Source organism: Onychostoma macrolepis, chromosome 24 (genome assembly GCF_012432095.1).
Source record: "Onychostoma macrolepis isolate SWU-2019 chromosome 24, ASM1243209v1, whole genome shotgun sequence".
Classification (NCBI taxonomy): domain Eukaryota; kingdom Metazoa; phylum Chordata; class Actinopteri; order Cypriniformes; family Cyprinidae; genus Onychostoma; species Onychostoma macrolepis.
Genome location: NC_081178.1, coordinates 16,073,387 through 16,096,706, shown reverse-complemented (window position 1 = coordinate 16,096,706; position 23,320 = coordinate 16,073,387). Strand labels below are relative to the sequence as shown.

The following is a 23,320-nucleotide window of genomic DNA, read 5'->3' as shown; positions in this document are numbered from 1 at the left end:
AGCTGAGTCTGTGATTGGCTACATTGCGCAACCCTTTAAACACGTGTTATAAATAGAAACTCTGCCTAGCTTGCGCATGTTAATCATTTTAATGTTAATATTAGTTGTTCTTTTTGCTTTTGTGCAACAGATAAATAACAATTTATATGTTTATGTTTAGATCATTTCTATTTTGCTGGAGTCTATTTTGCGCCGCACCCTGTTGCATTGGGTCCCGCGGGAGTGCAGGTCTCTAGTCCATGCGGGGAAAACTTAAATTCACCGTGGCAGTGCAAATCTGAGGATCTACGTATGAAAAATCTTACTTACCCCCATACTCAGTGCAAATATAAACAAATAAATACATTTTGCGTGCAACTATTTGTACTTCTATTTCATTATATTTCATTATAACCAACAAAGTGTAAACATGATGCAAATGACAGCTTCATTTAGCAGTGTAGTCAGCAAATAAAGATGTAAGAGTTTGAAAGATTGGTCTAAATTCTGTAATCAAGTAATAACATGACAGGAGAAACCGTTTCTAAATTGTTTATAGTTAAAATTATATTTATAGAAATCATTTAAGTTTCTCATTCTGTTTCTAACAGGGACAATTTGCACCATCTGCCGGACAGTTTTGCTAAAGGCTACTAGATGTACGTATAATTAACAACATCCTATAATGTAAATATCTGTTTTATTTGGATATTATTGTTGTTTTTATATATATGTTTATGTATATTTAATACTTTGTGTTTTTAATTGTCTTCGAGTTATAGAGTTCCTCAAGATACGTACATACATATACACACACACACACACACACACACACACACTAATTAAATCACCAATCAGTGTGTTTGGACTTTTCTGAGCTTCTTCAACCTTGGTGTGTAATGTAAAAATGAAATTATTTATTTAGCTAAGTGCTGGTTGGATGTTAGAGCCACAGATACATATCTATGGTTAGAGCGGGGACTTTTAATTACGAGCCACATTTTTGAACCGGAAGTACTCAGTTGTATCACTGTCTGCGTTCCTCAAGAAACTTGTTTTGTTATTTTAATTCGCGGTAAGTGTGACAGTTGAACATTTATTATCCACAATATATATTTGGTTATATGATTAATAGATGTACTTAGAGAAGATAAGATAATGCGATTTATCGATTTCAAAATTGTGTGTAAAATCTGTCATTTACTGTTGTGATCGTGACAATGTGCTTTTATGAGACGGTTTATATAAAAATGAGAACATGTAAATACCAAGTACAGCAAAATATAATAAACACAAAAACGAGTCTGAAAGGGTTTTGTTAACTGTTTGCCTCTCGAGTCAGTCTGTCATTATTATTTCACAGTTTTGTGTTTTTTTTCTAAGTTTTCTTACTGTTTCTCTCTCACAGTAATTTGTCTTTTTTTTCTCTCTGTGCAATACACTACCATAAGCCTGATATTTTGTTCTGTTGTTTGCAGGAGTAATACAGCGCCTATAAAACAATGGGTTTGTATTTGCTATTCATCCTTATTCCTAGTAAATTTTACTCTTATGCATGTGTCTGTTTAGCTTCCATTGCATGTTTCTTTTTTTCCCTTTAAGTGTTCAAATAACATTTTCCAGCAGATGTTGAAGACAGGACTTATGGTGGTTGTGAAGGCCCTGATGCCATGTATGTAAAGCTGATCTCTTCAGATGGCCATGAGTTTATTGTGAAGAGAGAGCATGCTTTAACCTCTGGCACTATCAAGGCTATGCTGAGTGGACCTGGTGAGTATGAAACATGGTCAAAGTTTAGCGGTTATGAAACAGCATTTTTTTATTGTGGAATTCTTCCATCAATTATTTAGTTTTAAAAAACATTTTAGCAATATCTTACCAGTAAGCGGAAGCGCTAACTAACATTTACATATTTTGTTCTAGGTCAGTTTGCTGAAAATGAAACCAATGAGGTGAACTTCCGGGAGATCCCGTCTCATGTTCTCTCCAAAGTTTGCATGTATTTTACCTATAAAGTGCGCTACACTAACAGCTCGACAGAAATCCCAGAGTTCCCCATTGCTCCTGAGATTGCCCTGGAATTGCTTATGGCTGCGAACTTTCTAGACTGTTAGATAGGAATGGAGAATGTGTTATACAGTGACCGACTTACTGGCCATTTGTTTGCCATCATATATGTTCCTATGATTTATGAGTGTGTATTTATGAATGTTTTGCATTTTTTGATCCATTGAGGTTTTTTTTTTTTTTGGTATGTTGTCATTTGAAATGGCTAGATAATGTGTTTTGTATGCAGTGTTTTAAATGTCTTACAATCATTTTGTATTTGCAAGTCTTTTGCAATTGTCCTAGTGCCATTTGCACTAGGGGAAAAAAATGGATGAACCAAATATGTAATTGTCACACTTCTATGTTTTTTTTTTGTTTGTTTTTTTGACTGGTTTAATATTTACAGCACAGAGAATAAACAAAATGGCTTGCATTTCTTGTAAGACACAAGTGAACACAAAGTGAAGGAAAGCTCTACGTATTTTCAAAACACTGAAGAAAAGAGAATTGAGGGTAGTGCATGTTAAATTACAGTAAGTTACGTATTATTGTACAATAAAAAGGATAGTGATAAAAAGATGTCACCCAAAAAAAATCTGTATGTTGTACCAACCTAGGTGACTGACTTTCAGAATTGAAAGATAGAATTAATTACAAAGATTAGATTGTTAAATTATTAAGTAACTATTAATAATGATAATACATAATTAAAAATGTAAAAGAATTCCTGACCCAAAAATAAAACATCTGTCTTTATAGTCATTCCAAACCCATTTCACTTACTTTCTTCTGAAAAAAAAAAAAAATATATATATATAAAGAAGTATCGATATTTATTGATTATTATAACTATTAGTAATAATAATAATAAGGAAGATTGTTCACCTGAAAATAAAACAAAATCTTGAATTTGTTATAAACCCATCTGACGTTAATCATCTGTAATAGAATAATACAATAATAGGCATTTATTAAAAAGAAAAGATATGTATTAATTATAACTACTATTATTAATAATTATTGCTTAATAATTATAAAGGATTGTTCACAAAAAGTTTCAAACCTTTTCTTTCCTCTGTGACAGAACAGTTAATTAATAGACATTTATATTTATACAAAAATACATATGTGTCAGTCATTAAAATGATTAACAATAATAATAATTTAAAGTTAATCATTTAAAAGGATACTTCACTCGAAAAATAAATAAATACATTTTGAAAGTCATTCCAAATGTGGTATAATAATAAATTGAAATACATTTATATATATTACAAATATGTATGAATGATTATAATGTAAACACACAAACAAACAGCTAAAGAAATAAATAAACAAACCTGAAAAAAAAAAATCTTGAAAGTCGTTCCAACAAAATAATGAAATAACACTTATATTTATTAAAAGGAACCGATATTTATTAGTTATTATAACTTTAATTAATTAACAGTTAACTAGTATTAATTAATTAAAAAAAGTGAGTACCGGACCTTTCAGAGCACGTTATCAGAACACAGAGGTGTGTCACGTGACGGTGACGTCAGCCGCGCTGCGTTACTGTGCGCCACTGATGCAGGGGGATCCATCATGGCGTCGATGCAGGTAAGATCATAGCTGACATCTAGCTCTGTTTAATCTATCAATCACTCCTTGATCAGGTGTCGAGTGTGTCGTTTCTGATACTGTAAATGGTGTTTTTATTTGGATACGCCTAATTAAGGGATCGAATATTGCTGTGTTATTTCTGAAATCATAACTTGTCCTCCTCGCTGCTCCTGAGCTGTCAGGGTGAGAATTATCGGTGCTTTAAAAGCAACAGCTGGCGAGCAGGACTCACATAAACTACTGATTTACCGCAAACACAGGCAACGGAATGAGTAGAATTAACGTGTTGTTACTAGAAGTATCACGAGTTTGCTGTGTGGATAGCTTGAAATCACGATACCAGCGTGCTTACTTGTTTTTATCCAGCTTTGCAAGGTTATTCGTGACATTTGATAGGAAATGTGAAGTTAATCGACTTAAGTTAAATCTCTGTTTTGTGTTGAATAAGAATATTAGAAATGACAAAATATAGGCTATACTTTTTTGCCACACAGCTCTTAGTGGTATAAATATTCAAATGAATAATAGTCAGAGAATGTGTATAGATTTAAATATGTAAGTAATAACAGTATTTTGAATACTGTACTGAATTTCAGTTCTCGGATGTATCTCATACGACTTAATTTGAATAATTAAACATTTGAAGTACTAATTCTGATTTATATAATCCTGCTATATTCTTTACATTAAGTGGTTTTCTGTTTTTTTTTAATGCCAAGTACCCCACATCCTTTTATCCTCTGCATATTACTATATTAAGATATTAATATAAGAGGAGACTATGTATGTACGTATGTGTGTGTGTGTGTGTGTGTGTGTATATATGTATATGTATGTGTATATATATAATATATTTATATTTGTCCAAAACTAAATGCTTACTTGGACGTTATTTATTATTTAATTAAGTATTGTTTATTTATTATTATTGGAAAAATAATAATTTAACAGTGTATCTTTTTCTTCTTCCTAATATTAGAACATTAAGTTGCTGTTTAATATCTATCTATCTATCTATCTATCTATCTATCTATCTATCTATCTATGTGTTTGTGTATGTACACACACACACACTCTAAATATAAGATCTTATCGAATCTTTTCTTTTCTTTGTTTAATACTTTGTCTATTTCTCAACAGAAAAGGTTACAGAAGGAACTGCTAGCCTTGCAGAATGATCCGCCTCCTGGAATGACCCTAAATGAGAAGAGCGTACAGAACACCATCACACAGTAAGACTGTCATTTCCCGACTCTTCGTTTAATCTTATACCCGTGTGTGTAATCACGGTGTACTTATTAACAGGCTAGCTTTCTCAGGCCATCCTGTATCGGGACTGTCACAGGGGAAACATTTAAAAGCACACTGACTCATTGTTTTTTTTTTTTTTTTACTTATTACGTGTTATTCATTGTTGTCATGTCAAACCTGGAACACTCTCGCCATAGTGGGCACTATTTATTTATTTTTTTTAAATGTTATCAATTTTAAAAATGTTCTCATTTGGTGTCATTTGTAAGGCTTCTCTGCCCGACGTATAGAATGTCTGCTCAGACTAATCAAAAATTAAAGTTGCCAGCTCGAGAGGGTAGTATTGCCGTAACAAACCTCACTGACCTCTTTTTGGCCCATGCATGTGTTTGTATCCATTTCTGGAAATATCTAGCAGTCTTTTATGGGAAAAAGCTGTCACAAGACAAAAAAGTATTGCCTAACTGAATCTGAGTATAACCAATCTTGTGCTCAGTGGTGTGTGGAGTTACATCAGAAATTGGAAAAGAGCTGTCTTTACACGTGTTTATGTCTTTCTGTGTAGCATTAATGAAAATAAATGATTGATATAATTACTCATTTTCAGAGAGCTAAACTTTGACAGCCACGGTTTATAAAAATAACATTTATTTTATGTAACTCTGGTTGGTATTGTGGGAACATCATGTAAGTTAGTTTACTATTTTTATTCAGGAGTAGCTTTGTAGCTTTGTCTTGGTACATATACCTGACATTTCTTTGACGAAATGTGTTACCAGTTTAGCAGCTTGCCAAACGTGTTTGTCCTGAACTAATTGGTCTTTGTGTTCGTTGTAGTCCATCAAGTTTTTTTGAAGGAGATTTGTCAGGTATGTTAGATAGGAGGGCCTAAATATGAACTATTATTCTAGACTTTCTCTTAGTGTCTTCTCTCACGTGAAGTAATATACTACAGATCATAAGTTTGGAATAATTAAGATTTTTATTATTTATTTTTTTTATGATGTTCACAATAGCTGCTTTTTTATTATTTATGTATGTATTTATTTATTTATTTAATTTTTAAATTAAGATACAATAAAACAGTAATATTGTGAAATATTATTTCAGTTTAAAAGAACTGTTTTCTATTTTAATATATTTTAATTTATTTTAATTTATTCCTGTCTCGACAAAGCTGAATTTTCAGCAGCCATTACTCCAAGCTTCAGTGTCACAGAAATCATTCTAATACGCAGTTTTTGGTGGAAATCATGACACATGTATTTTCTTTGCCGAATAGAACATTTAAAACAGGATTAATTTGAAATTCTATCAAAAAAAATTAAAAACTTACTTACCCCAAACTTTTGAATGGTAGTGTATCACAATAGTAGTTTCCATAATGTTTACATACATTTTTTTTATTCATCAAACAATCCTGAAAAAGAAAATGAATCACGGTTTCCACAAAAATATTAAGTAGCACAACTGCTTTCAACATTTATAGTAAGAAATGTTTCTTGCGCACCAAATCATCATATTAGAATGATTTCTGATTCTGAAGACTGGAGTAATGCACATAAATTCTTTTACATTTTAATAATATTTGACAATGCAATATTTGATAATTACTTCTAACACTGACTGGTAGAGTAATAGAAACTAAAGGGCAGAAATATGAGCTCCTTTGACGACGCAGCACTGATGGTCCAGCAATATTTCCGCTCCATCTCTGGAACGTTCTCTCTCTTCTGAAAACAAACGGCTGCTGTAGACATGATAATACTTTGGCAAGAAAATGACATTGTTGATGGCATTTTATCTGACTCTGGTATATTGCAAGAATTTTCTGTTAGCAGATGGTCTGACATTGATATTCCAAATGAAAATGTGTGTTTGTACTAGGGATGCCAAAATTAACACATTAACGTGATGAATTAATTAAATATGGTTGCAGCTGTTAATATATTTTATGCATTTATCTGATTTGACATGATATCTTTTTCAGTGTACTCATTTTGATTTGTTTTGATGTCATTTAAAATTATTGTCGGACATTATGTATAGTAATAACTTTAAAGATAAAGCATTTTAAATAGTTGAGCTAGAATATAAGCAAATTCAGTTTTATTTTAGGCTACATTGTCGACATGAGAAATTACCATTTTATATGAAAGAATGCATTTCTGTTCCCAAAAATTGAAGTTCATTAATCTAACTGAATTTATATCACCCTCTATGCCAGATGTTTCCTCCAGTGATATCAGGCATTGTATTTTAGGAATCTCAGTGCAGAAGGTTTTGAGTTAGTGAAGGACACACATGAGCACATAGTGACACATCCCAGTGAGTCTGAGTGTTTGTGTTGAGTCAGGAAAATCACTTCACCCTTTAGTTCACTGTTCGTTCACACTCACCTGAATAGCTTTCTTGTCAAGTTGCTCTCTATCAGTTTGCTGTAGTCAAAATCACAAAAAATTGGGCGGATTATTCCGTAGCGCTTGGGTCAGGGATTTTCTTGCCGGAAAGAGCTGTCATCTGTTTGACCCCTGACATAGCTTTACTGTTTAGTTCTGTATACTTCATGGCTATCGCCTTGTTTTTTATTGCTCATAATCTTGCTACTTTCTGTATCTCTCCTCGTGTTTAATTCTTGGCTGAAGTGAAACACGCTGCTGGCTGGCAGTAGAGTAGTTCTATTTTTTTTTTTTTCCTCAGTGGTTTATGCTGTTGCTAGTATTCAACTTTTGCATAGTTTAAGAGATCAAAATGCTTCATTATTGATGTCTGTCTGTTTCTTTTTACAGATGGATTGTGGATATGGAAGGAGCCTCTGGTACTCTTTATGAGGGGGAGAAATTTCAGCTTCTTTTTAAATTCAGTAGTCGTTATCCCTTTGACTCACCTCAGGTAGGCCTAAATATTACATGTGAACTCTATATTTCATGATAAATCGAAAAATTTATTTATTTTATATTGTTTTTTGAATATATATTTATTGGCAATATTAGAGTGAATATATATATTTTTTTACTTACTCTGAATTAAACATTTGTGCCCAGTATAATTTTAGTATTGTTTATACACTATTACAATTTTTATATATATTCTTTTGTATTAATATTTTGGTATTTATTGTTATATTTTCATTAATTTTGTATTAATGTATTAATTTTAATTTGTTTAATATTTTATAATTTTATTATGTGCTTTTGTCATTTGTATTTATTAGTTTTTGTTTTAAAAATATTTCTGACCAGTGTTATTTTAGTATTATACACTATTATAGTTTTTATTAATATTTATTATTTTTGTATTAATATTGTGGCTATTATTTTTATATTTTTAGTTTTATTAATTGTTTTGTAATTTTATTATGTGCTTTTGTCATTTGTATTAGTTTTTGTTTTGAAAATGTTTCTAAATAATTTTCATGTATTTTTATTTTAGTTTTATTTATTTTAGTTAATATAATAATTTGTATGTCACTTTGGATAAAAGCATCTGCTAAATTATTAAATGTAAATATTTCAACTTTATATTTTATTGTATTGCTGCTTTTATTTCAATTAACTTTTTTTTTTTTAGTTTTAGATTACAATAACACTATTTCTGACATGGTTTTCCATGTATCATTTTATTAAATCTCTGAACGTAGGCAGAGACAAATCATATAAACAAGTGTGATTGTTCACGATAACGTTAAATTCTCCATCTTACTTATACTCAGCTACAGTATCTCACATGTGGCAGATCACATTCACCCCTGTCTGTGCTACTCTCGGTAGTTGTCACACCGCATTGCTTCCCGTTTGCATAAAATGAAACTTAGAGAATTGCTGGACATCCTTTATTGTACATTTGTAGCAGCCAGATGAATATTTAAGGCTCAACTAAACTCTGTTTTGCACCTAAACAGTAAAATAATAGGATCAATCCGGACAAGGGCATTTTCAGCTTGTAGACTGCAGATTTAATGGCCACATATTTAGGGGATTAACTCTGATCTTATTTTACATATCAGTCCCATTATAAATAGCAGAGCGGTATAGACCAAATTAGCTAAACAAGCTCACACACCCACTAAGGCTTTTAGGGATAAGAACAGCATGAGTATATGCATACTGTTATAGTTGAAAACCATGTCATAGCAAGTGACAGAAATGCTGTTGATGGTTTAGAGCTGATACAAAGTGTAAATGGAGCAAAAGTAAGTCTTAGTCAGAAGAGCTTTAAAAGCGAGGGGCAGCACTTGAGATTAAAAGTGACTGATAAATAACCTTTTTTGTTTGTGAAGTGGCCCTGGAAGAGTTTGTGCGCATTAAGTGCATTTAATTTGGAGTGAAGCAGTGGCTATTTTTTTTTTTCTGTCTGACCGTGAGTGCTCTATGCTTTTTCTTATGTAAGTCCAGATCTGGCGCCGGCTTCTCATTCAGCCGGCTGTCTCTGTCTTTACCTCCTAATCTAGCGGCCTCATGCCAATTGTGAGGACTAAGCACCGGCTTATGATTTAAAGGGATAGTTCACCCCAAAATTTCTGTCATCATTTACTCACCCTCATGTTGTTCCAAATCCATGTGACTTTCTTTGTTCTGTGGAACACAAAAGGAGATTCTGAAGAAATTCTGCTCTTTTCCATACAATGAAAGTGGGTGGGGACTGGAGCTCAAAATAGGTCAAAGAGCACTATAAAAGATCATTAAAATAAGTCAGCTCATTAAATATATATGTCAAGTCCTTTGAATTTTATGATAGCTTTGTTTAGAACAGGCCAAAAATTGAGTTGTTTTTCATGGAAAATTTAGCTTGACCATTTATTTCCACCACGAAATGGGAAACTTTTATAACACAATTCCTGACTTTTTCTCAGAATTGTGAAAAATTGCAAAGAATTGAGAAAAAAAACAAACAAACTTGCAATTCAGAGAAACTCTGAATTGTGAGAAATTTTGAATTTTCATTTCTCAATTCTCATAATTTTGTCTAAATTCTCATAAACGTTTTTCTTGCAATTGTGAGTTTACGTGTCGCAATTCTAAATTCTGAGAAGTCCAAAGAAAATGTTTCCTTTTGTTACCTTTGGTGAAAACAAGCTTGTCACAGTTCTCTCTTTTTTTTTTTCTTGCAATTGCGAGATTTCTTGCAATCCTGAGTTTATATCTCGCAATTCTGAGAAAAAAAGTCTGAATTGTAAGATAAAATTGCAATTTCCATTTTTGTTTTGTTTTGTTCTGTTCTGCTTTGTGGAATTAAGCTTCCAGAATGTTCCCTTTCACTGAATGGAAAAGAACAGCTTGAAGCAAGCATACATGGTCATCTATTGTACTATATTTGTCAGAAACAGCTGAAAATAAATGTCTTTATGTTGTGTTTTGACAGGTAATGTTCACAGGAGACAATATACCTGTCCATCCCCACGTTTATAGCAATGGCCACATCTGCCTGTCCATCTTAACGGAGGACTGGTCACCAGCTCTTTCGGTGCAGTCTGTTTGTCTTAGCATTATTAGCATGCTGTCTAGCTGCAAAGAGAAGGTAAGTGTCTCATGCAACAATGCAATGGTTTGCTTGATATGTTCTGTTTTGTAACTTAGTTATTGTATCTCTTTGGATTTTAAAGTTATAGTGCGGATCAATATGTAAAGATAGCACATTTAGGTTCTAATATGGGACACATTAGACAGATATGTTTGTTCATTAGTTACAATAGTAAGACATTAACCGCCATATCTGCTGTCTCTCAAGTCTAGATCAATGGCTTACTAATTCTAGTCCTTGCTTAAAGATGTCTTAACGCTGATGTTTTATAATTGACAGTTTATACGACCTTCGGGACAGGAACAGAAAACAGAGTTGTCAATCAAACCCTAAGCATTTATTTTCAGTTAATACACACTCACCAGCCTCTTTATTAGGTAGACCTGTACAAGTGCTCATTAATGCAAATATCTAATCAGCCAAGCACATGGCGGCAACTCAATGCATTTAGGCATGTAGACATGGTCAATAAGATCTGCTGAAGTTCAGATCGAGCATCAGAATGGGGAAGGAACATGGCATAGATGTTGATCACAGATGGGCTGGTCTGAGAATTTCAGAAACTGCTGATGTACTGGGATTTTCACGCACATTCATCTCTAGGGTTTACAGAGAATGTTCTGAAAAAGATATGAGAAGCAGATCTGTGGGTGAAAATGCCTTGTTCATGTCAGTGGAGAATGGCCAGACTGATTTGAGCTGATAGAAAGGAAACCATAACTCGAATAACCACTCGTTCCAACTGAGGTATGCAGAAGAGAACTTCTGAACGCACAACGTGTCAAAACAAAAGGCTACAGCAGCAGAAGACCATAGAAGATTGGAAAAAGCTTGCCTGGGCTGATGAATCTTGATTTCTGCTGTGACATTTGGATGGCAGAATTTGACGTCAACAACATGAAGCCATGGATCCATCCTGCTTTGTAATAGTGGTTCAGGCTTGTGGTGGTGTAATGGTGTGGGGGATATTTTCTTGTTGCGCTTAGGGACCCTTAGTACCAACTGGACATCGTTTAAACTCCACAGCCTGCCTGACTGTTCTAACTGACCATGCCCATTCCTTTGTTCAATGTTCACTTTATTTATAAAGCACATATTAATACAACAAATGTTGACCACAGTGCTGTACATGAAAGAATAACAGTAAAATCACTTTCAAATTCTATATTATAACAGCACACACATACAAATAAAACCTCAGATTCAGTGAGGCAATTTGTAAAAACCAATTTCACCACTAACACCGCACTCATGTATGCTCAAACGCCACAGTAAAAAATAAAAATAAAAAGTTTTTAGATGTCATTTAAACTCTCTAAGAGTGGAGCAATGCCAGATATAATGAGGTAGACCATTCCACAGTCAAGGAGCAGCGGCCGCAAAGGAGTGGTCTCCTCTAAGAGACTCAGTGACTCAGAATGTAAAATTCTCTTTGATTTCTTAGCCTGGATCAGATCAGCTATTTATGATGGAGCTGTACCATGTAAGGCTTTAAAAACAAATAATAGTATCTTAAAATCAGTCCTATAAGAAACCGGCAGCCAGTGTAGCTCCCTTAAAACAGGACTGATATGCTCATTTTTCCGAGTACCTGTCAAAAGTCTTGTAGCTGCATTTTGGACCAGCTGTAGTCTGTCCAAATTTTTGTTTTGAACACCATAGTACAGTGAGTTACAATAATCTAATTTTGAGAAAATAAAAGCATGGATAACCTTTTCCAAGTCCTTTTGAGATAAAAAAGGCTTAATTTTAGATATTAGTCTCAATTGAAAAAATTTTTTGACAACTTCATTTATTTGTTTATCAAATTTCAGCATACTATCACACACTATACCTACGTTTTTTACTTAATGTGTCCGAAAAGGGGATAGTATACCCAACTCAATTTTGGTTGTGTCAACAGACTCAGAGGGGCCAAATAAAATCAATTCGGTTTTTTTATTCATTTAAACATAGCAAATTAGCAGACATCCACACCTTAATCTCCCCAAAACATTCCACCAATCTTTCCATAGAAATGGAGGCAGTAGGCTTCACAGGTAGATAGAACTGGGTGTCATCTGCATAACAGTGAAATGACACACCATATTTACTCAAGATCTCACCTAACGAGAGCATATACAATGAAAAAAAGACTGGTGCTAAAACAGACCCTTGTGGAATACCACAAGATAAAGGCGCTGAGGTCGACATGCATACTCCCATCTGAACTGAGAAACTTCTGTTTTGAAGATAAGACTTAATCCAATTCAAGGCATTACCTCGAATACCTACACAAGTTTCTAAACGTGAGATCAAAATCTGATGGTTGATCGTATCAAACACCGCTGTAAGATCTAAAAGCAAAAGTCTCTGAGGTATGTTTCCAGCACCTTGTCACAAAGAATTAAAGCAGTTCTAAAGGCAAAAGAATGTCCAAGCCAGTAGCCAACAGTGTGTTCCTAATAAATTGGCCAGTGGATGTAAAAATATGCAGTGCTGGCTAGATTACTTACAAGTTGTAGTCCATTACTGATTACTGATTACATGATGAAAACTGTAATTAGTAACATAGATTAGGTTACTCTTTTTAGGTAATGTATTCTGACTACTTTTTAGATTACTATTAGATTACTTTTTTTAATCTAAATTCTTTTAAACTTACCATTAAACATAACATATTGATACCAAAAAAAAAAAAAACAAAGAGAGAGAAAATATATTAATTTGTTTTTATTAACAGTATAAAATGCATTAAACATTACATTACACTAGGGTTTCCCAAACTATGCTTAATGTAAGAACTGCAGTGGGTTTGTGAGTTGATGAAAATCTAATAATGAATTAAATCATAAAAAATGTAAAAATAAAAATAATCGAAACACTTGAACACTAAAAATAGAAATATTTCATTTGTTTACCTGAACGTCAATGTGACTATTAACTGATATCAGAGAACTGTAAACATGTGAATGTGTTATTAAATAATTAAAATATTATCTAAACTGTTTTATTTTAAGGAGTTTGCCTGGTAAAAACATTTGGGAATCACAGCATCAAAAAATTATGAAGAATTTATGGCCATTGTGTGAATATGTAATCATGGGTTACACTTTATTTTAAGGTGTTGTTTGTTACAGTGTAATTATACATTTAGGTACTGAGTAATATTAACTAACTACATGTACTTATATGGTGAGGGTTAAGAATAGGGTTTGGTTTAGGGTTACTTGCATGTAAATTATTGTTATTGTAATAGTAAGTACATGTAACGTGTAACAAGGACACCTTAAAATAAAGTGTTATCTAATCATGTAATCCATAAAAAAGTAACTTTAATCTGATTATGAGCATTTTAAAATGTAATATACTCTAATTACAAGTACTTAATATTTGGAATCTGATTACGTAATCTAGACTACATGTAATCAGTTAGTGCTCAGCCCTGAAAATATGTATATTTTTATTTCTATTTATGAATTTATTTCTTTTATATATTTTACAGAGGCGGCCTCCTGATAACTCCTTTTATGTACGGACGTGTAATAAAAATCCAAAGAAGACAAAATGGTGGTATCATGGTAAGAACTGATGTTTTAGTCAATAATATCATTTTTAGTGGAAATGCATTTGAAATGTATTTAAAATCTGCATTTTTTTCACAGATGATACCTGTTAATATGAACTCACAGAGGGAAGAAGTCCTACTGACCTATAAAAGCACTTTTTGAAATCATATGGTCTCTGAACTTTAACCTTGGACTCAAACTTAAGCATGGACTCAGACCACAAACATGGGTGTCAGATGATGTCAACTGTGTTACCGGTGGCCAGTTGGATGCATGTTTGGGAAAACTATAAAACACAGTCGAAGAATGGAAATACATTTTTAAAGTGGATGGGAACGGACCTGTCAAGGGTTGGTGTGGAAAAATTTAGATAAATCCAGGAAAAAGGATTTTTTTTTTTTTTTTTTGGTAGTGAGATTATTTCTATCTTGGACCATACATATTCCTGTTCATTTTTTGTCATTGGTATGTTTTAAGGTCCATGTGTCTTGTGCAATAACAAGGATAGGTGCATTGCAGGGCCAATAATGAGAAATCCAAATCATATTATAGAAATCCATCTGGAAACGATTGTAGTGTCCTTCACTTTTTCTCTTTCCTTATATTCCTACTGAAATGATATGCACTGTGATGAAAGACCAGTTCATTCTGACAAAGATATGATGCACCTCTTCAGAGAGTTTCTGATGTTCCACTGTAAATAGTTTAATTTAAGAAAGGTACTGTTTTCTCAATCATCTCAATTTCTGCTATCACTGCAAATGTTGGTGTCACTTAGGACTATAATTGGTCCATTTGTGCATCAAACCAACCTTGACCATCCATGAACTCATATTTACCTCTAACAAGTCATATGGGATGGAACCACTGTTGTGTGTAGGTTTGCCATTAAAGCAGAGCTATAGGTAACCCAGTATATTGAATGTTAGCAAGAAAGTTCTGTCTTGTGTTCTATCTTATTTGTATAATTTTTTTTTGTTGTTGTTGTTATGAGACGTAAGCTCAAATCTATTTTAAACTATTCCATTTTAAAAATGTGCTTCACCTTTGTTTTTGGTGCAAGTAATGAAAAAGTTGAAGAATGGCAGTATGTTCAAGAGTGTACGTCTTATTTAATATTGGGTACTTGATTTATTCTCTGTAACCTCAGATGGTTTGGAAGTTATTGTGGTTTATATATTCTCAAGATGTTGATTATCCTGGGCATACTTGCCTGGCTCAGGTAATTTTTTCAAGGACGAAAAAATCACAAATATTCCTAAATATTTTCCATTTGATTATATTTTCTCCTAAAGGACTGTTACGTAAAAACAAAAGAAACAAAAATGATCCATATAACTCCTAAAAGTGAAATGAATTAACCTGGCAGCATGGTCTACATGTAGATAGACAAATGATGTTATTGCAGAGCACATATTTGATAATGTTTAGATCCTGCACTTTTTCATAAAATGATTTTAATTATCCAAAAATGAGTGTTATTATGATCAAAGATTATCAGGTAGTTTGGCTTTTGTGTTTTCTGGGATTTAAAAAAAATACACTTTCTGTCCCTGACAATTGTATACGTTTGATGTACAGTATCTGATCAGTAATGTGAGATCTCACACTGTTTATTAACTTCATACACTCCAAAGATGTATTTTTAGCCATCCGTTCAGAAATACTTGAATATATATATTCCAAACCTGGTTGGCTTGTCTTCTTTTCCATTGTCTGTGGTACAGTGTACTTCGACTTCCAAGTGAATGTGTTGGTGTAGAAAAAATGGAGATGGCCATGACTCTTCCCTCTGCACACAATATCAGGATACTTTATTTTGTGTTACAAATGTAATTGTCCTTACTACTGAAAGAAATGTATGGATTGACAACAGGGCTAAACTTGAATGTGTGTTTGCTGGCTGAGAAAAATATTGACATCTGTCAGCATTTGAAAGGAAGTCAATAAGTACGCACTTATGTTTAAGTAGACTTGGGTATCTAAAAAGTTTTCTTTTTTGCTAAAGAAGGGTTCTATTTAAATCTGTTTGCCAGTTGTAGGAGGTGATCGGAGTTATTGTTTTTCTAACTCTTTCTTTGAGATATTTTTTTTTTTTGGTATGTACAAATTATGTAAGTTGTGCCTGTTAATTTAAAGAATAAAAATACAGGTTTTGAGTGAGTCTTCTCATTAACACGTTGCATAACCACAGTTATCCACTTTATTAAGTAAAGCAATAAAGACAGGTTAAGTAATAATCATATTTCTAGTTTACAAAGTAATATTTTAGAATTCTTAATATGCTGTACTATTATTATAACTGATAACTAATAATAATTATACTAATAAAAATGCAGATTATACATGTATTTAAGATGTATTTAATATTCATTGTAGGTAATGTTTATTATACTTGTCATTAATGCATAAATTATAACGGATGTACATTAAGTAATAATTACATTAGTAGTTATTTACAAAGTGATATTTTAGAATGCTTAATATTCATTAATAATCGTGTAGTTGTTTATAAAGTAACATTTTGAAATGCTTAACATTATCTATTATTAATTATTGTAGTAATTCATATAGTAATAGTTTATAATGCTTATTATCTATTAATAATATTTGTAGTTGTTTATAAAGTATTATTTTGAAAAGCTTAATATTATGTATTATTATTAATAATAATAATAGAAATGCATATTATACATTGGATGTAAATAATAATAATAATTATTACCTAGAGTAATTATTTACATCCAATGTATAATATGCATTCTATTATTATTATTAATAATAATAATACATAATATTAATGTATTATTAATAATAATATAAATGCATATTATACATTGGATGTAAATAATAATTACTCTAGGTACACACATTAAGTAATAATTGTATTTACAGTTATTTATAAAGCTATATTTTAGAATGCTTAATATTATCTATTATTAATAATAAAATGCACATATATTATACATTAAATATATTTAATATTCATTGAATAGTCAAAGCTATATAAACTGTTAATGCATGTATGTATATATATATATATATATATATATATATATATATATATATATATATATATATATATATATATATATATAATCATATTGTATATTACATGTATTATACATATATTTATTACCAGAGTGTATACTCTGTAAATAAATAATAAAAATAGGTGTTAAATACGTTTTAAAAAGTCGTGTAGTAGCCAATGGGATTTGTATCAGGAAGCCGAACTGTACCATCTGTGCGACAGAGGAGGGGTGCACGCTTTTAGCCATCCTTTAAAAACTAAGTACAAAATTGACAAAAACTGTAGTAAATGTAAATTTAAAACACAAAAAACATGTAGCAGCGCTGTGCCGTCGTCGAAGTAGGCTAATTTTAGAAAAGCACATGTTGTTCTTATGTTGGTTTGGTCCTGGTACCATCAGTTCTCTTTAGTGTTTGCCAATGTTGGAGGTGTAACTGGGGTCTGGCCCTGGACGAAGGTAAACTATTATTATTAAATGCGTTGTGGTTTGACGTAGCGATGAATTCAGGACCGCACTAGAGACTGCGCTCTGTCGCTTGGTTGTTTGGTGGGAGCACAGGCAGCGTGCATCGATGAGATGTGAGGGGTATTTAGTCGTTCAGCCATGATGTCTGCACATTCCCAGCTGAGTTCAGACCGGTGGCCTGTGTGCTGGAGAGGAAGGTTGTGTTCCTAAACCCCGATTAGGGTTCGAGTTGATTTGAATGTTTAAAGGACTACAATAAATCCCAGCATCGCGTCTTGATAATCTAAGAAAATGACAACATCAATGAGTGCATAGACATAGAAACAACTGGGAAGAGAGTGTCCTCACTTTTGAGAGTCAGGTTCACAAAGAAAGCTGTCTTTTCATCCACTGCACTAATAAACTCCATGATGGATCCTAGTGGTCAAATGTCACTCCATTGGCTTGATGCTGACTTGCTTCCCAGTCCATCATTTGTCACACTGGGTTTAATTATTGATGTCATGCATTGCATTTTATGAAGATTTATGGTACAGGAATTATGGGAATATGTTTATGATTTTAAAAGGGTGAGTGTCCATGGATGTGATTAAAATCTTTACGATTATTGTAAAAGTCAAGGAAGTTTGTTTAATAAATTTATGGTTTTCCTTTAGGTGACTATAGGAAAACAAAAATACTAATAATGTATGTTTTTCTTTAGTCACTTGTAGAGTGTTTCATTGGCTGTTTCTTTTCATTCATTTGGTTTTTAACAACCGTATACTGGGACTATAAAAACCCTGAAAAAGTTATTGATTTCTCTGGTCAGAATTTAAGAAATTATGTTCTCAGTTGGCAAACACTGACACGGACATATAAAATCAAACATGAACATATCAAAACCTTTTATTAAACAATTTCTGAATTGTCACCAGATTAAGAGCTGGTAGAATATTCATCACATTTCTCACAAATACAGAAGTATTATTTGTATAATATTATAGGATTAATTAATATTTCTTTGAATTAGCTTGTATTTTCAGTTTGTATATTAATTTTAGTTCTATTATTTTTATTGTTTTTATTTTCATTTTTTTATATTTATTTTTATATTTTCATATTTTATTTTTATTTCAGTTTTATTTTTGTAACTTTTTTTTAGTTTTAAGAATTATTTCAACTTTAAAACTTGTTTTGTTTTGGTTGCCAAGTTTTTATGTTAAAGTTTTAGGTTTGTATGGTTATTTCAGCTTTATTTGAATAATGAAAACTATTAGTTGTTTTAGTTTTGGGTTTAGTTAACAAAACAGTCATATTTTACTATGATTGTATCCATTTAAGTGGTTGTTGAGTTTGAATACACCTACCTTATTGTTATGAAAGTAATGCTTTCTTTTGTTTTGCAGTTTGTCACAGCAGTGTTTTTGTTTGACTTCTGTTTAGACAAAATACTGATATGACATCCTGCCAACAATAGCCTATATGTTATTATTGTCTGACAAATTGTTGAGTCAAACTTTGAGTTACAAAAAAACGATACAGCCTTGTCTGTTTTAAAAATAATGTGCAGCTTGGCTTATCCAGGCCATGACCATGTCTGTCCTGTAATGCACTGGAAAAGACATTTTGCATGTAGTCTGCAATCCTACAGCTTAAATAGTTGATGTTGAGAAAGATTGTTTCATGTTAAATCATGTTGTTTTAACAGCGATAGAGCATGGCTCAAGTGAAAGTGCAGACATCAGCCCCCTTGTCTGGACCTGGCCTGACCGCCGTTGCGCCCGCTGTGGCCATGCCCAGCCCAGGAGCTCTGGGTCTGCAGCCCACCATCAATGGCACAGTGCCAGCCACAACGCCCACCTGCCCCAGCCCTGCCTCTGGCTTTGTGGACTCCACTGTACCAGCCAGCCCATCAGGTACACTGTGTGGACATGCAAGTCTGATGCATTTTGCCAGTGTAGTTTATAACGTTTATAGTGGTATTGCTCGTTTTTTAACCGCTAACACAAGCTGCCGTGGATGTCCTGTGCCCATTAAAGCCAGCTGCGAAACCGTTTTGGTTACTAAGCAAATTTTGTTTGGGAAAAACAAAGAAAAACAGTGTACGTTGTATTATGTCAGAGGGATTCTGTTTTTCACTTAATCTAAACAAACTAAATTAAATAATCCAGTGTAATGTAAACATCTGATCATAATATACATCGGTCATAACGGTTAACATTTATTAGTCAGTTCGGTGGAATGCCATTGTTTTAGGTTGATTTTTAATATGATTAAATGACAGAATGAATAATTACAGTGGGACCAAAGCATTTGTACCATTAAAAATGTTTTAATGTGAGTTGTTAGACAGCAAAATATGAAACCAGGTGCCATTGTTTTAAAGATAAACAGCACAAACACACTTTTCAAGCAAGGTATTTGACAAAAAGATGTTGTTTTGTTTTAAATGGAAACATACACTTGCATCAAAGGTTTGTGGTTCTTTTTATAAGAAGTCTCTTAAGCTTACCTAGGCTTTTTTATTTGATCAAAATGCTGTAGAAAAACAGTAATAAATAGAAAAATATTATTACTTTTGTTTAAAATATCTGTTTTGTTCATATATTTTAAAATGCAATTTATTTCTGTGAATTTTCAACATCGTTACTACAGTCTTCAGTGTCACATGATCCTTCAGAAATCATTCTGATATGCTGATTTGCTGCTCGAGAATTTTTTATTTTATTATTATTTTATTTTTTATCAATGTTGAAAAGGATTGTTTAATATCTTTTGTGGAAACTGTGAAACATTTTTTTCAGGATTCTTTGATGAATCGAAAGTTCAAAAGAACACTTTTTGTTTAAATTAATTTTTTTGTAACATTATAAAGGTCTTGGTAACACTTTAGAATAGGTAACACTTATTCACTAGTAACTACGACTTTTCCCTCAATAAATTCCTAATTTGCTATTTATTAAGGTAGTTGTTAAGTTTAGGTATTGGGTAGGATTAGGGATGTAGAATAAGGCATTAATATGTGCTTAATTAGTGCTAATAAATGGCTAATATTCTAGTAATATGCATGCTAATAAGCAACTAGTTAAGAGACCCTAAAATAAAGTGTTACCAAGGTCTTTACTGTCAAGGAATAGTTCACCCGAATATAAAGATTGTCATCATTTACTCACCCTCCACTTGTTCCAAACCTACACTCTCAGAAATAAAGGTACAAAAGCTGTCACTGGGGCGGTACCTTTTCAAAAGGTACATTTTTGTACTTATTAAGTTCAAATATGTACACTTTAAGTACTAATATGCATCTTTAAGGTACCAAAATGGACCTTTTAGGTACAAACATGTACCTTTTGAAAAGGTACCGCCCCAGTGACAGCTTTGTACCTTTATTTCTGAGAGTGTATATGAGTTTATTTCTACTGTTCAACACAAAAAGAAAATATTTTGAAGAATGTTGGTAACCAAGCTTTCCTCTTTTTTTTTTTCTCCATGTTATGGAAGTCAGTGGCTTCCATTAACTGATTAACAACATTCTTCAGAATATCTTAATTTATGCTCAACAGAAGAAAGAAACAGGTTATACAGGTTTGGAACAACTTGAGTAAATGCTGACAGAATTGAATGCATCTTTGTGGAATGAAAGTTTTAACTTCTTGAAAAATCCGTAAATCTTACTAACTCCAAACTTTTGTGCATTTGAGTCAGCTGTTTTGGATTCATATCTATAATACAGTGAAAAACCTGACATGCATTTGTTCATTCTTGCGTGTGTTTAAAAGCTGTGTTTCTTTCTGACAGGCCCTCCTCAAGAAAACATGGCAAACCCTAAAGAGAAAACTCCCATGTGTTTGGTGAATGAGTTAGCCCGTTTCAACAGGATTCAACCTCAATACAAGTTGCTGAATGAGAAAGGGCCAGCACATGCTAAGGTATTGTTAATGAAGAACTGTGATAAAGGCTATTGTAGTTTTTTGATTAAAAATGTATTGACTTGAGCTAATGGAAAAATACATCCTATTTATAACTTCATGAAACATTAAACATTCTGAAAGAAATACCAGTGCTTACAAGACAACAAAGTATAACATTTTTTGTGAGCTTAGGCTTGCTAACTGACATGCTTTGCTCTTGTCATGAAACTGAGCACACGATAATTAACATATGGGGTAAATGTGGTTATAATTGGTTAAATAAATGAGAGAAAGATAAAGTATGTTCAATCACATTTCAGTATGCAAATTATGCCATCATCACTGTCACTACATTTTGAATGCTAAACGTTGCCTAGAGGGTACTGGAAATTTAATAATAATGTTCTTAAAGATGATAACTTTAATGCTTGTGTTAAAAATATTGCCAAAGATATTTTTGGAGGATTAAATGAAGGATTTAAAAATAAATGGGAATTTTTCAGATATAATGTCAGAAAGATTGCAGTTAAACGCAGTAAAGAATAAAAAAAAAAAAAAAAAAAATAAAATCAGTAAACAAAAGGAAATAGAATTACTTGATAATTTATGTATATTAGAACAGAAGGAAATTCTTACTAAAGAAGATGAAATTCAATCTAAACTAGATTTGATCTACCTTGATCTAGCTACAGGTGCTTTTATACGTTCAAGGGCAAAATGGCTAGAAGAGGGTGAAAAAAAAAATACTAAAATAAAGCTATTTTTTCACCCTAGAGAAAATAAATCTTAAAAGAAATACTTTATCAGCTTTAGATATTAATGGAAGCCCTTGTACAGACCCTAAAAAAAATTCTGATTCAGTTTTTTCCTTTTATAGTAATTTATATAACTCTAAATTTGATTCGAGATTAAATTTCATTAAAATAATTAATCAGAACATTCCTACTATTGCTAAAGAATTTCATGATTTATGGGATTCACACATAACCCGTCTTGAGGTTAAAGATGCTCTTCTTTAGGAAAGCACCTATAGATGGGCTGACAGTAGAATTTTATTTACATTTTTGAGAACAAATTGAAAATCCTCTTTATAATATGTTCATTGAATGTATAGATAGTGGTGAAATGTCTACTACCATGAAACAGGGAGTCATTTCGTTAATTGCTAAACCTGATAAAGACCCACATCTTTTAGAAAATTGGATCTCGATCTCCCTTCTAACAATTGATTATAAACTAATTACTTTGGTATTTGCCAACAGATTACGGAAAGGGTTAAATAACATAATCAGTGAATATCAAACAGACTTTCTAAGAGGTCGTCACATAACTAATAATATTAGGCTATGCTTTTGGACTATGCTGAGAATGTAGAAGATGGTGCGATGATTCTTTTTTGGGGGATTTTTTAAGGCGTTTGACACAGTTGAACATGAATTCTTGTTTAAAACTATAGCACTTTTTGGTTTTGGGAATCATTTTTTTAATATTGTTAAGATGTTTTACACTGATATTAGTAGCTCTGTGATTCTTAATACCTCCACCGCTAAAAGATTCAATATTAATCGCGGAGTGCATCAAGGTTGCCCAATTTCCCCTTTTTTGTTGAATTATTATCAGTCGGTATTGTCAATAATGATGAAATCCAAGGTCTTAAAATTTTTGATAATGTACTTAAATATCCCAATTCTAACCCGTGGATCTTTTATTCCCAATGCTATTTCCTTCATCAATAATTTTTCAAGGGCTTCTGGCTTAACTTTAAATTTCTCTAAACGTGAATTTCTCCCTTTACACACTTTACACACTTTACATGATAAATATATAATGAACATTCCAGTAAAATCCTCTGTCAAATACTTAGGAATTTTTGTTAAAAAAAAAACATTTTTCCTCTAGATTAAAGAAGACAAAAGCAGTGTTAAATTGCTGGTTACAACGTGATCTTTCCATTTATGGTTGTGCCTTATTATGC

General features: G+C 32.3%; 3 protein-coding genes across 8 annotated transcripts in view; all 3 read left to right on the top strand.

Moving 5' to 3' along the window:
- The first annotated feature begins 238 nt into the window (after nt 1–238).
- Nucleotides 239–2,461, top strand: eloca (elongin C paralog a). 4 transcript variants are annotated; one of them, XM_058765232.1, is made up of 5 exons: nt 239–289; nt 591–638; nt 1,458–1,485; nt 1,606–1,749; nt 1,903–2,461. In XM_058765232.1, exons 3-5 carry the CDS (start codon nt 1,482–1,484, stop codon nt 2,091–2,093), a joined length of 339 nt encoding a protein of 112 aa, XP_058621215.1. In that variant the 5' UTR covers nt 239–289; nt 591–638; nt 1,458–1,481; the 3' UTR covers nt 2,094–2,461. The 4 variants fall into 4 exon arrangements, with proteins under 4 accessions (XP_058621215.1, XP_058621214.1, XP_058621213.1 ...); XM_058765231.1 differs by lacking the exons at nt 239–289; nt 591–638 and adding an exon at nt 924–1,054; XM_058765230.1 differs by lacking the exons at nt 239–289; nt 591–638 and adding an exon at nt 931–1,054 and having other exon boundaries at nt 1,603–1,749.
- Nucleotides 2,462–3,535: 1,074 nt separating this feature from the next.
- ube2wb (ubiquitin conjugating enzyme E2 Wb) lies at nt 3,536–16,111 on the top strand. 2 transcript variants are annotated; one of them, XM_058765845.1, is made up of 6 exons: nt 3,536–3,630; nt 4,774–4,865; nt 7,674–7,776; nt 10,246–10,401; nt 13,889–13,964; nt 14,049–16,111. In XM_058765845.1, the coding sequence occupies exons 1-6, from the start codon at nt 3,616–3,618 to the stop codon at nt 14,060–14,062; spliced, it is 456 nt and encodes a 151-aa protein (XP_058621828.1). In that variant the 5' UTR covers nt 3,536–3,615; the 3' UTR covers nt 14,063–16,111. The 2 variants fall into 2 exon arrangements, with proteins under 2 accessions (XP_058621828.1, XP_058621829.1); XM_058765846.1 differs by lacking the exon at nt 3,536–3,630 and adding an exon at nt 3,684–3,816.
- A 1,173-nt stretch (nt 16,112–17,284) lies between these two features.
- Nucleotides 17,285–23,320, top strand: part of stau2 (staufen double-stranded RNA binding protein 2) — a 140,241-nt gene continuing 134,205 nt past the window's right edge. Inside the window, exons 1-3 of one of the 2 annotated variants that reach the window (XM_058765174.1) lie at nt 17,285–17,443; nt 19,143–19,350; nt 21,233–21,363. In XM_058765174.1, coding sequence (XP_058621157.1) covers nt 19,152–19,350; nt 21,233–21,363 — 330 coding nt within the window. In that variant the 5' untranslated portion in view covers nt 17,285–17,443; nt 19,143–19,151. The remainder of the gene's footprint in view (nt 17,444–19,142; nt 19,351–21,232; nt 21,364–23,320) is intronic. The other variant, XM_058765175.1, reaches the window with a different exon arrangement.